This window comes from Equus asinus, chromosome 10 (assembly GCF_041296235.1).
Source record: "Equus asinus isolate D_3611 breed Donkey chromosome 10, EquAss-T2T_v2, whole genome shotgun sequence".
NCBI classification, from domain to species: Eukaryota; Metazoa; Chordata; class Mammalia; order Perissodactyla; family Equidae; genus Equus; species Equus asinus.
The window spans coordinates 51,616,227-51,628,476 of record NC_091799.1 but is presented as its reverse complement, the minus strand read 5'-3'; the positions used below and the strand labels follow the sequence as shown (position 1 = coordinate 51,628,476).

The following is a 12,250-nucleotide window of genomic DNA, read 5'->3' as shown; positions in this document are numbered from 1 at the left end:
AGGGGTCCAGGGCAAGTAGCTACTGGGGGGTGAGTAGGGGATGGGGACGTGAGACGGGGAGGCAGGTAGCCGGCAGAGAGCGAGCTGTCAGGGCAGTGACCCCCGCGAGCAGCCAGGCTCAGCCCCACTGGGACACGGACCTCAGTCCACCCACCCGCGGGGGAGGGGCGAGGGTGCTGACACCAGCTCCCGCAGGCCCGCAGTCCTGACCCAGGGCCGCTCAGGGGCGCCCACTCTCAAGCTGGCAGTCCACACAGGCAGAGGGGGGGCCAGCTGCCAGAGAAAGCCCTAGAACGCAGGTGCTGGCAGCTGCGAGTCAGGCCGTCACACCCAGAAATGGGCTGAGAGGATGTGGGCAGGTGACCAGCCCCCTCTGCCACAGCGGCAAAGCCAGGATGTGAACAGGGCCACCCAGCCCCAAGATGCGGCTCTTCACCAACGTGAGGCAGAAGCACTCAGGCTCAAATCCACTCTCAGCAGCTGTGTGACGTTGGGCAAGTCCCTTAACCTCTCTGAGACCCAAAGATCAAACCCATAATATAGGGAAGATCCATCCCTATTTCACAGGCTGTGAGAATCAGGAGAGAGCTCAGATGCTAAGGGGCCTGATTCAATGCCTGGCCAGTGGTAGGGCCCAGCAATTGTCAAATAAGTGAATGAATGAATGATTTCTCTCTGGCTCCCAGGTCTCTTTCTCAATCAAGCTCAGCCCTGAGCCTGTCCACACCCAAGGGAGATCACGGCCTCACCCAGGCTGCATGGCTCTGAGAGAAGGGCTGAGCACACGGGGTCAAGACTGGGCTTTAGAACCAGCCCCAGCTGACTGCCCGTGGCACCAGGGCCTGGCCACTACCTCTAGGACTGCCATCAAAGCCAGAGAGCTTCCTGGAGTGAGGAAAAACGAGAAAAGTTTGCTTAGCAGAGAAGGATATTCTGGGCAGAGGGCATGGTTTCGGCAAAGGCACAGAGCTGGGGAGTCGGAGCCTTGTTGCAGGAGCCAGGAGTCATTCCGTGGGACTAGAGGAGGACGATGGGACAGGGGAGGAGGGAGGGGGGCCAGAGTCTAAGGGGTCTTGAAATACCAGCTGAGTAGCTAGGACTTTCTCCAGACAGCAATGGGGAGCCATGGAGGGTGTATGAGCAGGGGAGGGACATGGGTGGATTCAAGAATCTTTCTGGGGCTGGGATGGGGGATGGACTGGAGGAGTGAGGCTGGAGGCAGGAGCCCAGGGAGGAGGCTGGACCATGGTCCAGCAGGACAGGATGAGGCCTGAACAGTGGTGGGAGGACAGAGGGGAGGGAGGAGGTTCAGGCACAAACAGGCAAAGCTCAGTGAGTACTGGTCCCAGGAAGTTAATTCCCAAAACTACCTAAAATTTCTCTGGGCTATTGAGCGAAGCGTGTCTCCTGGTTCCTTTGGCCAGATGCTCACTCCAAGCGGCATCTAAAATGCATCGAGGCTCACCCGATGCCTCCTGTCTCTGCAGGACCCAGGAGCCGCACGGGCATCCACCACCGCGCCCCAGCTCGGGGCACACGTGCCACAGGCCTGACTTCAGGGACTGTCAGGACAATCCCATGACGCTATTAGGAACCACTGTGGAACCCGCACTGCAGATGCGGAAACTGAGGCACGGGGAAGTGAAGCAGCTTGCTCAGTGTCACACAGGCCTGAATGGTGGAGACAGACATCAAGGCCACGCTGAGGACTGCCGCCCCCAACTGCCTCCACAGCCCACCTCCGCGCTCGGCACGTGGCCTGGGCCAGCAAGGGCTCGGAAACGGCCCCTCAGTCATTAGGCCCGGAAGGGGCACCAGGCGAGTCAGCAGGCAGACTGGGCTGGACCCAGGACCCCAAGAGCCTCAGTGACTTTGGGAGTCTGGATTTCTCTCTTCTGACATCTGAAGCCCTTTAAGAAAGGTCCAGCCTTTCTCATCAGAAACCAGAGGCGGCAGAGGGCAGAGAGCTGAGAGCAGGGTCCTGGGACCAGATGGCCTGGGTCTGCACCCTGGCTCTGCCACTCATGAGCTGTGTGACCTAGGGCCAGCTGCTTAACTTCTCTGTGCTACAGTATTCTAGGGAACAAAATGGGGATAGTCGTGGGACCTACCTCCCAGGATTGTCACGAGGACCGAATAAGTTAATATTTATAAACCGTCAAAATAATATTTGGCACATATATGTGAAATAACAAATGAAATGCAAGAAAAGGGTTGGAGTCTTGACCTGAGACCACAGCATTAAAGCAAATGAGAGTGTGTGGAGCCACCCTGGGGACGGGGATGGAGCAACCACCCCACAGGAGCACCGCTCCTGCTGCCCGCCCTGCGATCCGGCCCCTGATGAACCCACAAGCCCTGGTACCTGTTGCTCCAGCAACAGCCTAGAATCAGAGAGAACTTGAGAGGCGGCTCTGCCCCCCCAGCTGTGTGACCTTGGGCAAACTGCTGTCCTCTCTGAGCCTCAGCCTCACTCCTACCCTGTAAAACGGGTCTGCTCGTGGCTCCAACCAGATTCTTGAGGGGACGAGGGGCGCCAGCAGGTGCACCCTCCTTCCTGAGCCCCCGGGGCCCGCCCAGCCCCGTCCGCCCGGCTGCCCCGCACACACCATGCCCAGGTGGCCCAGCAGCCAGCTGCGCCGGGGCGGCTGCGGGAAGCAGCGCAGCCGTCGGCAGGTGACGCGGAAGCGCCAGCAGAGCCTCAGGAAGCGCAGCAGCAGGCGGAAGAAGACGAAGAGCAACGAGAGCAGCAGCGCTGACGCGGCGCCCAGGCAGAAGGCGGTCCTCTCCAGGCCCAGCAGGCGCAGCAGCGGCTCCGCGACGGGCAGCATCCTGGGGACACACGGGGGTCAGTGCAGGTGGGGGCTGCCCGCCGGCCCTGTGGGGCCAAGCGCAGCGAGCCTGGCACACAGCAGGCGCTCGGCACGCGCGAGTCCCAGACGCCGCGGAGACCCTCTCGCCCCCCCACCGCGCCCCCCCACCCCCCCCACCCCCCCCCGCCCCCCTGTCCAGCGCTGGCCTCCGCCGGCCGCACGCCCGTGCACCGCCGCCAGACAGCCCGGACACCGTGACGGCTCCCTCCCCGCAGGCAGCCCTCCGCGGAGGACTGATGGGCATCGCTGCGTCCACAGCCCCTCTCCGCGCGGGCCATGGCCCTGAGGTGTGGGTTCCCGTGCTCCCAGGGGCCCCAGGGGGATCAAGTCCAGCTGCCCGCAGTAGAAACTGTCTCTACTAGCTGCCTCCTTTCCCCTGTCTTACTTCCCTTTTCTTCTTTTTAATTGAGATTCAGATGACATAAAATTCACCTTTTTTTTTAAGATTTTTTTTTCCTTTTTCTCCCCAAAGCCCACCCCCCCCCCCAGGTACATAGTTGTATATTTTTCGTTGTGGGTCCTTCTAGTTGTGGCATGCGTGATGCTGCCTCAGTGTGGTTTGATGAGCAGTGCCATGTCCGCGCCCAGGATTCACATCAACGAAACCCTGGGCCGCCTGCAGCAGAGCACGCAAACTTAACCACTCGGCCACCAGGCCAGCCCCCAAATTCACCATTTTAAAGTGAACAATTCAGTGGTGTTTAGCACATTCACAGTGTTGTACAACCATCACCCTGATCTGTTCCAGAACACCTCCATCACCCCAAAAGGAGACCCTATCCCCATGAGCAGTCCCTCCCCGTCCCTCTCTCCCACCCCTGGCCACCACCAGTCTGCCTTCTGTCTCCGTGGATCCGCCTGCTCTGGACGTTTCCTACAGATGGGATCCATGTGGGCTCTTGTGTGTGGCTTCTCTCCCTCCGCAGCAGGTTTGCGAGGTTCATGCGCCTTGTGCCGTGTGTCAGGGCTTCGTTCCTTGTACTGCTGAGTACCGTGCCCTTGTGTGGACCTATCACAGTCCGCTTACCCTTCCTCTGTTGATGGATGTGGGGCCGCTTCCCTCCTGGTGACTGTGAACAGTGCTGCTGTGGACACGTGTGTATGTGTATTCATTTCAGCCCCTTTTCAGTCCTTTGCATTCACTTCCTTCTTCCTTGCTGATCTTTTCTGTGATCACTTCCCAAATAAATTACTTGCACTCAAATCCTTGCCCTAGGGTCAGCTCCTCAAAACACCAAAACGAAGTGGGCAGGGGACAGTAACACACTAGCAACACAGGGAGCGGTCCAGAGCGCCGCACCCCACCACATGGACTCTTAGAGCAGTCCTTGCAGGTGTCCTATCGTTGCCTCCGCCTTCCAGACAACTCAAGCCCAGTCCCCCAACTCAAGGGAGTCGGGAGCTGGCTGAGACCCCCTGACCCCACCAAAGGCCAACCTCAGTCACCCTTACTTTGGTGGCCCATGGATCTCAGATGACACTAAGGAGATTCCTGAACATGGCTGGGTCCTGCCCTCATCTCTCCTCCCACTCAGCCCTATCAGCCAAGAATTCCTTCTGTGTCCCTGCCTCCTTGAGTAATATGGCAAAAAGAACTGGCACTCCAGACCCTCACCTGAGTCCGCCATCCCCACCCGCCCCACCCCCACTAAGGCTCCTCCCCCAGCCCATGCCCAACCACATCATCTGTGCAGAAGGGGCCAAGTTTCTATTGGCGACCACACCCCGGGAGAACAGCTGGATGGGCCGTCAGCAAATTGGGAAAGCCCCATTGGGATGGTCTGACTTACAAGGCAGTTGACATGACCACTCAGTAGGAGGGCTACTATCAAAAAAGAGAGAGACAAGAAGTGTAGGTAAGGATGGGAAACATCGAAACTCTCAGGCATAGCGGGTGGGAATGCAAAGTGGTGCAGCTGTGTGGTGGAAAGCAGCATGGTTGTACCTCAACAAAAACGAACACGGAATCACCACACGTCCCAGTGGTCCCACTTCTGGGCATTTACCCAAAATAACTGAAAGCAGGGACTCTAACAGACATCTGCACACTCGTGCTCATAGCAGCCTTGGTCACAGTGGCCAAAAAAGGTGGAAGCAACCCAGGTGTCCATGGATGGATGAAGAAATAAACACAATGTGGTCCATCCACACAGTAGAATATTATTCAGCCTTAAAAAGGAAGGAAATTCTGACCCATGCTACAATGTGGATGAACCTTGAGGACATTATGCTAAGTGAAAGAAACCAGTCATAAAAGGGACAAATACTGTGTGATTCCGCTTATATGAAGTACCTGGAAGAGTCAGATTCATAGAGACGGAAAGGAGAAAGGTGGATGCCAACGACTGGGGGAGGGGGGGGTTTTGTTGACTGGGGACAGGTTCAGCTGGGGAAGATGGAAAAAGTTCTGGAGATGGATGGCAGTGATGGTTGCACAACAGTGTGGATATACTTAATGCCACTGAACTGTACGCTGAAAATAGTTAAGATGACAAATTCTATAATATGAATATTTTAGCACAATTAAAAATCTTTTTAGGGCCAGCCCCAGTGGCCTAGTGGTTAAGTTCGGACCGCTCCGTTTCGGTGGCCCAGGATCAGTTCCTGGGCGTGGACCTACACCACTCATCAGAGGCCATGCTGTGGCAGCAGCTCACATACAAAATAGAGGAAGACTGGCACAGATGTTAGCTCAGGGCAAATCTTCCTCAGGAAAAAAAAATCTTTTTAAATATACAGACTACGTGATGTAGGCGATATGCCCTCTGGAAGGCCTGAGTAGGGGTGGGGGTGGGGAGGAAGGACCCTCCCACAACGAAGCATGGAGAGCTCCACGTCACAAGTCCCAGGAAAATGCTCGGGGCCAGGGCTCTGGTGTGCCTCTGGGCTGCCTCCCCCACAGGCAGCTGCAGGTGACACACTCCACAGGAAGTCGCTATGGGTACTCATTTCTTCACCAATTTAACAGTGGGTAATAATTCTTCCCAGCAATGCCCAGGAAGCCCACCAGTGATTACCAGAAAGAACCGTGGCTGTCATCTAAATGCTGCCACCTGCCAGGACTCTCACCAAGCATTCGTGCATTTCTCCAGCATTCAGGCTGCAAATCGGTTTTGAGCCCCTGCTATGCGTGTGATGCTGTTCTGGGCATGAGGATGTAACGATGAGCAGGACAGACATGGCCCTGGTGTTTAGGGGAGGTGACCACCAGCAGACATGCTAGAACACCACGTAAAGCTTACGTGTCATGAGAGAGGTAAAGCAGGGCAGGGGGGCACTGAATATTGCCCTCTCAGTGACACCACGTCCTAATCGCTGGCCCCTGGGGATGTGACCTTGTATGGCACAGTCTTTGCAGGTGGGATTAAGTTAAGGATGTAGAGATGGAAACATTATCCTGGATATCCGGGGGGTCCAAACTGGAGTCACAAGAGTCCTTATAAGAGAGAGGTCGAGGGAGATTTGACACACAGAGGGAAGAAGGCCACGTGAAGACGAAGGCAGAGATTGGAGGAATGTAGCCACAAGCCAGGGATGCCTGGAGCCCCCAGAAGCTGGAAGAGGCAGGGAGGGTCCTCTCCTAGAGCCACGGAGGGAGCGCAGCCCCATCAACACCTGGGTTCAGACTTCTGGCCTCCAGAACTGGGAGAGAACAAGTTTGAGCTGTTTCAAGCCGCCCAGTTCATGGTAATTTGCTCCGGCAGCCACAGGACACTAATATCCAGAGAGAGAGGATGGAGAGCAGTTCTTCTAAATGGAGTGGCCCAGGAGGCCTAAATGAAGTGAAGAACCCCACACACACTCACACACACAAACAGTCCATAAGCACTGGCTTCGAATCCTTACTCCTCCACTGAGGCTGTGTGGCCTGGGCCTCAGTTTCCCCATCTGAATCTGGGGGTGGCAGTAAAAGATGATCTCTGGCTCCACCCTGGTGTGACCCTTCCTGCCTGTGGCCTGCGAGGAGTCACATCGTGGCAGGCCCAAGACTCCCAGGGGGAAAGTAACATATTCAGCCAGCGGGGGCCACATGGGTCACCTCTAATCCTGGCTCCCATCCAGCCACCACAGTCACCTTTCTGAAGGTCTGTCACTCCCCTGCTCTAACACCTTCCAGGGCTCCCCACTGCCCTCAGCCTGGCATCCAAAGCCTTTCAGGAGGTGAGCACTGCCTATCCTCCACTTCAGCCTCGAGGATCCCCTTCTCGGTCTGTTTCGGACCCCTCTTTCTTCACCCAGTTTGTAACTGTTGGGGTTCCTTAGAGCTCAGTCCTGGGTACTCCCCTCCTCTCCCTCTGGATTCACTTCCTGGGGATCTCACCCCATCCCACGGCTTCCAGGACCCTTGCTCAGCAGCCTCCCATGTCTGGACCCAACAGGTCCAGCCACATCCTGGATATCCCCCAGGGGCAGACCCCAGACCTCAGATGCACCTCACATGCTTCCTCCCTCTTTCTCTCAGGTCCAGTCTGTTGCCAGGTCCTGACGGCCATCTATCCTAAACATCTTTCACATTCATCCATTTCTCTCCATCCCTATCATCCAACCCATGTCAGGTCACCACAGTGGGAGCCTCCTCCTGTTGGTCTCCCCAGCCCCATCCTCTGCCCCCAGCAAGGCCTTCTCCAGAATGCCTCCATTCTGCTGCCAGAGGAGTCTTCCAAAAATTAAATCAGATCATGACCTTCCCCTGCTCAAAATCCTCCTGTGGCTCCCATTACACTCTGAACACAATTCAGATTCCTTTCCATGGACCACAATGGCCTGTGTGGCCTGGTCCCTGCTGACCCCTCCAATCCTGTCCCCCACTCTCTCCTCCTCACTCACTCAACTCCGGCCACAGGCCAAGTTCATTCCCACCTCAGAGCCTTTGCACATGCTGTTCTCTCTGTTCAGCATGCCTTTCCCCCAGCTCTGCCCGTGCCGGCTCCCCCTCATCCTCCAGTCCCAGCTCTGCCTCGACAGTCTGCTTTCACCACAATCAGCCACCTCCCTTCCCTGGCTCTCAGGAGAATTGTTGAGCACCTGCTGTATGCAGTGGCTTTCACAATCATTCCTTTCATCTTTCCAGCAGCCCTCGGAGGGGCTGGGGGACTTCCCAGCGGAGTCGCAGTGAGAGCCCCACCCCACCCAGGGAAAGCCCAGCTGATATCCCGCAAAGGAAATGTCTTCCCGAAGGACTGAAATGGGAAGGAACCGGAGCGAGCCCCAGAAAAGGGGTCCCTGCCCTAAGCGGGTGGGTACACGGGGGGCGGGGGTGAGGGCGGGGAGGGGAGTTCTGAAGCACTGGGCTCACCTCACTGCCCCACTCTGCCACCGCACGCTGCCGCCTTCCCCATGACGGACGCCTGGCTCTGCTCCAGCAGAAAGAGCACGTGCTCTGGGCCCCCACCTGGGCCTCACCCCAGGAGCCGCGGGCCTCATCTACAAAACAGGAATAATAGCAAGAGGCCCTTCGGGGCTGCTGGGGGAGCTCTGGAAACGTGCACGAGGCATCCTCTGCTTCTGCAGCTGGGCTTCTCCTGCCCCAACAAGAGCACTTCTGTCCAACCCCCCCCAAAGAAGGTGCTACAAAAAGCCGTGAGGTGGTGCAGATCCATGGGAAGCAGTCTGGCAGTTCCTCAAAAAGGTAAATAGAGAACGACCACGTGAGCGGCAATTCCCCTCCTACATGTAGACCTCAAAGAGTGGAAACCAGGGAACCAAACAGATGCTTGTGTACACACATTCATAGCAGCACTGTTCACAATTGCCAAAAGATGGAAACAACCCAAATGTCCATCCACTAATGAGTGGGTAAATACAAAGTGGTATATCCATACAATGGAATACTATTCAGCCAAGAAAAGGAAGGAAGTTCTGATACAATATGGATGAACCTTGAAAATATACTGAGTGAAAGAAGGAAGACACAGAAGGCCACGCAGTGCACAACCCCATTTATATGAAAAGTCCAGAACGGGCAAATCCAGAGACAGACAGCAGATTAGTGGGTGCCAGGGCTGGGGGAGGGGGATGGGGGGGATGGGGAGTGACGGCTCGTGGGTATAGGGTTTCCTTTTGGGGTGATGGGAATGTTCTGGAACTAGACAGCGGTGGTGGTTACAAAACATTGTAAACATACTAGATGCCACTGAATTGTTCACTTTAAAATAGTTATTTTATGGGCCCGGCCCTGTGGCTGAGTGGTTAAAGTTCTGCATCCTCCACTTTGGCGGTCTGGGTTTGCGGGTTCGGATCCTGGGCATGGACCTACTCCACTCATCAGCCATGCTGTGGAGGCGTCCCACATACAAAATAGAGGAGGACTGGCACAGATGGCAGCTCAGGGCTGGTCTTCCTCAAGCAAAAAAAAGAGGATTAGCAATGGATGTTAGCTCAAGGTGAATCTTCCTCAGGAAAAGAAAAATAGTTATTTCGCCTCAATTAAAAAATTGGAAAAAAAATGCTTTGAGACCTCATGAGAAATTTATCCTGGAGGCTGCCTCTGGGAGGGGCCTAGAAGAACTGGGGGCAAGAGTGGAAAGGAGATGTAACTCTCCCTCCCCATCCTTGGGGACCTTCTGATTTTGTATCCCATGAGCATACGCTGCCCATTCAAAAATGTTGTAATTAACTCTAAAAATTAATTAGTCGACTGTACAATGCAAAGAGTGAACCCCAAGGTAAACTATGGACTTCAGTTAATAATAACGTGTCTATATTGTAACAAATGAACCACACTAATAATAATGCAAGATATTAATAACAGGGAAAACGGTGGGGAATTGAGGGGGTGTATTGGAACTCTGTACTTTCTGCACAATTTTTCTGTAAACCTAAAACTGCTCCAAAAAATAAAGTCTATTAAAAATTAATTACTTGGGGGGCTGGCCCAGTGGCGCAGTGGTTAAGTTGGCACGTTCCGCTTCGGCTGCCCGGGGTTCACTGGTTCAGATCCCAGGTGCAGACCTACGCACTGCTTGTGAAGCCATGCTGTGGCAGGCGTCCCACATATAAAGCAGAGGAGGATGGACACAGATGTTAGCTCTGGGCCAGTCTTCCTCAAAGAAAAAAAATTAATTAGTGGACATTAATAAAAAAATGAATTAAGATGCTTCAATGGGGGGGGCGTGTTCTGGGGTGCAGGCAGTTGTTCCCTTTCTTGATCTGGTGACATGTGTGGGTTCAATTCGTGAAAACTCCTGAACTGTCCAGTTCTGGAATGTGTACTTTCCTATATGTGTATGACACTTCAATTTAAAAAAAAATGTTTTTAATGAAGAGTTATTTGGGGATTGCACCATCCTTTAAAACATGTGTTTTTGACTCAGACAAGCCTGGATTCAAATCACAGCTCTGTGGCTCCCCAAGTGAGTCCAGGCCCCACCTCCAGCTTCCATTTGCCAATCTGCAAAATGGGTTAACAATAGCAGGACTCACCTCTTAAGGCTGTTTGCGAGACTTCAGGGAGATGAGGCTTGGCAGGTAACACACTAAATTTTAGCCTTTATTCCTATTTCTATCATTACGACTTTTTTAGAGCGAGAGAAATTCAAAGCTGACACTCTCAGGATGCTGTGGGAGGTTGGCACACCCACTCCTCTGCACCAGTCCCCACGCTCATCCCAGATGCCAGGCACAGCCCCCAGCAGCCCTGCCCTGCAGAGGCGGCCCTGCCCCCGCTATCTGGAGAGGGCGGTGCCAGCCACTGGCTTGGTGGCCCACACCCATGGAGCGCTGGTTTGTCAGGTTAGCCCGGCTGCCAGTCATGCAAGGTGTGCGGGCTCCTGAGAAGGAAGGCAAGACAGGGATCCAGCCTGCCGGAAACCACATATCTGCCTCTCCTTGAACTACAGGCACGGAGGCCACCAGTGGCCTGACAGCCACGCACCTGACACTGGCCCCGTCACCCACATCCCAACCCTGCTCCCTGCTCCCTCTGTAGACAAGACAGCCGCCCCCATCCTGGCTCATGGCACCCCTTTCTCCCTCTATGCCACCGGGCTGCCCCACCCAATACTCTCATTCTCCTAAAGTGCCAGGCCAGTTGAGCGAGGGCTCACCCCAAACTTCTGTGGTTCTGAGAAAGCGCTCAGGGGCAGTTCTGAGAGCAGGGCTACATGGGCAAACTGTGGCGGTAATGGGGGCCGGGGGGTCTCTCACTGCAGCTTGAGCATATTGTATGTGGGCTTTTGCCCACAGCCTTCTTGGCCCAAAGGAGATCCTGGCAGAAAAAGAAGTTTAAAAACCACCAGCAATCTAGACGATTCCAGGGCTGCAATTGTCTCTGCCTAGCATTCCAACCTAATATGGCCACGCTTGGACACAAGCCTTGGAAAGGCTTCTGTAAAGCTCTGCCTCTTAGCTGTGCGACCTCAGGTGAATGTCTGCACCTCAGTGAGCCTCAATTTCTCCATTGGTGAGACAGGAACCATATTACCCATGTCACAGATCTGGATGACAATGCAGTGTTTTCATGTGTTCAGCTCGGTGCTTGGCACACAGTTAGCCCTTGGTCAAAGGTACCTCTCATTTTGTTGATGTCACCATCATATTCATGATTGTTACCTGGCCATCTGGGATTGGAAGAATCTGGCCCAAGGCTTGCCGGGGGGCAGAAATGGGCTCCCATTCTCTGAATGTCTCCCAAGTCACCCAAGCCCCTCTGCAGACATCAGCTCAGGTCACGGCCGGACACCAGCCCAGAGCTAATGTTACCACTCAGAAACCCAAGCTGGGCTGTACCGAGAGGCCGGGGCCATCAGCAAGTGCCCAGGATTTTAAAGTCAGATGAGGCTGGTTTGTTCAAATCCCAGCTTCCCCACTGTGTCCCTCCCACCTCCACGCTGAGCCTCCCCAGCTGGTGGGCCTCAGTCACTTTGCATGGCCCAGGCTGGACAGCCACCCCCTGGTCCAAGGGGCCTGGGCCAGACCCCTGGGACACCAGGGAGCATCCAGTATCCAACAAACATCGGCTGGGACAAACTGCAGGACCTGACCCTCCACTCCAGGGGCCCAGCAGGGCATGCCCTTTTCAGAGAGGGGCACCTGGAGGCTCTGTGCCTGCCGCAATGAGTAGGAGCATCGTGCAGGCAGCAGGACCAGAAGCGTATAGTCCACCGGTGGGACGCACAGCCTCCGCTTTAAGACAATGAGGAGTGGTGAAGTCCCAAGGACCCTAATCAGCCTTAAGGCGGCGTCACGGGGCTTGGGTCCGTCTGAGATGTCCTGATGGGGAGGGGAGTCTTTTTGAAGCCCCTCCCCACCACCGACACCCAGAGAGAAGGATATACCCAGGACTTCGAGGTGCGCACATAAAAAAACCGCGCTGACTGCAGCAGCGACCGTCGGTGACACAGCCACATCCCCCCAACCCGAGCGTCCAGGACACGCGG

General features: G+C 55.2%; 1 protein-coding gene across 5 annotated transcripts in view; it reads right to left on the bottom strand.

Annotated features, from left to right (window-relative positions):
• The window catches only part of CYP4F22 (cytochrome P450 family 4 subfamily F member 22), a 49,894-nt gene that overhangs the window by 17,330 nt on the left and 20,314 nt on the right, over nt 1-12,250 (bottom strand). For 3 of the 5 annotated variants that reach the window (XM_070519283.1, XM_014853529.3, XM_070519287.1), the window contains exon 2: nt 2,610-2,832. In XM_070519283.1, coding sequence (XP_070375384.1) covers nt 2,610-2,831 — 222 coding nt within the window. In that variant the 5' untranslated portion in view covers nt 2,832. Of the gene's footprint in view, nt 1-2,609; nt 2,833-9,734; nt 9,913-12,250 lie in introns of all 5 variants that reach the window. The other 2 variants (XM_070519285.1, XM_070519286.1) reach the window with 2 other exon arrangements.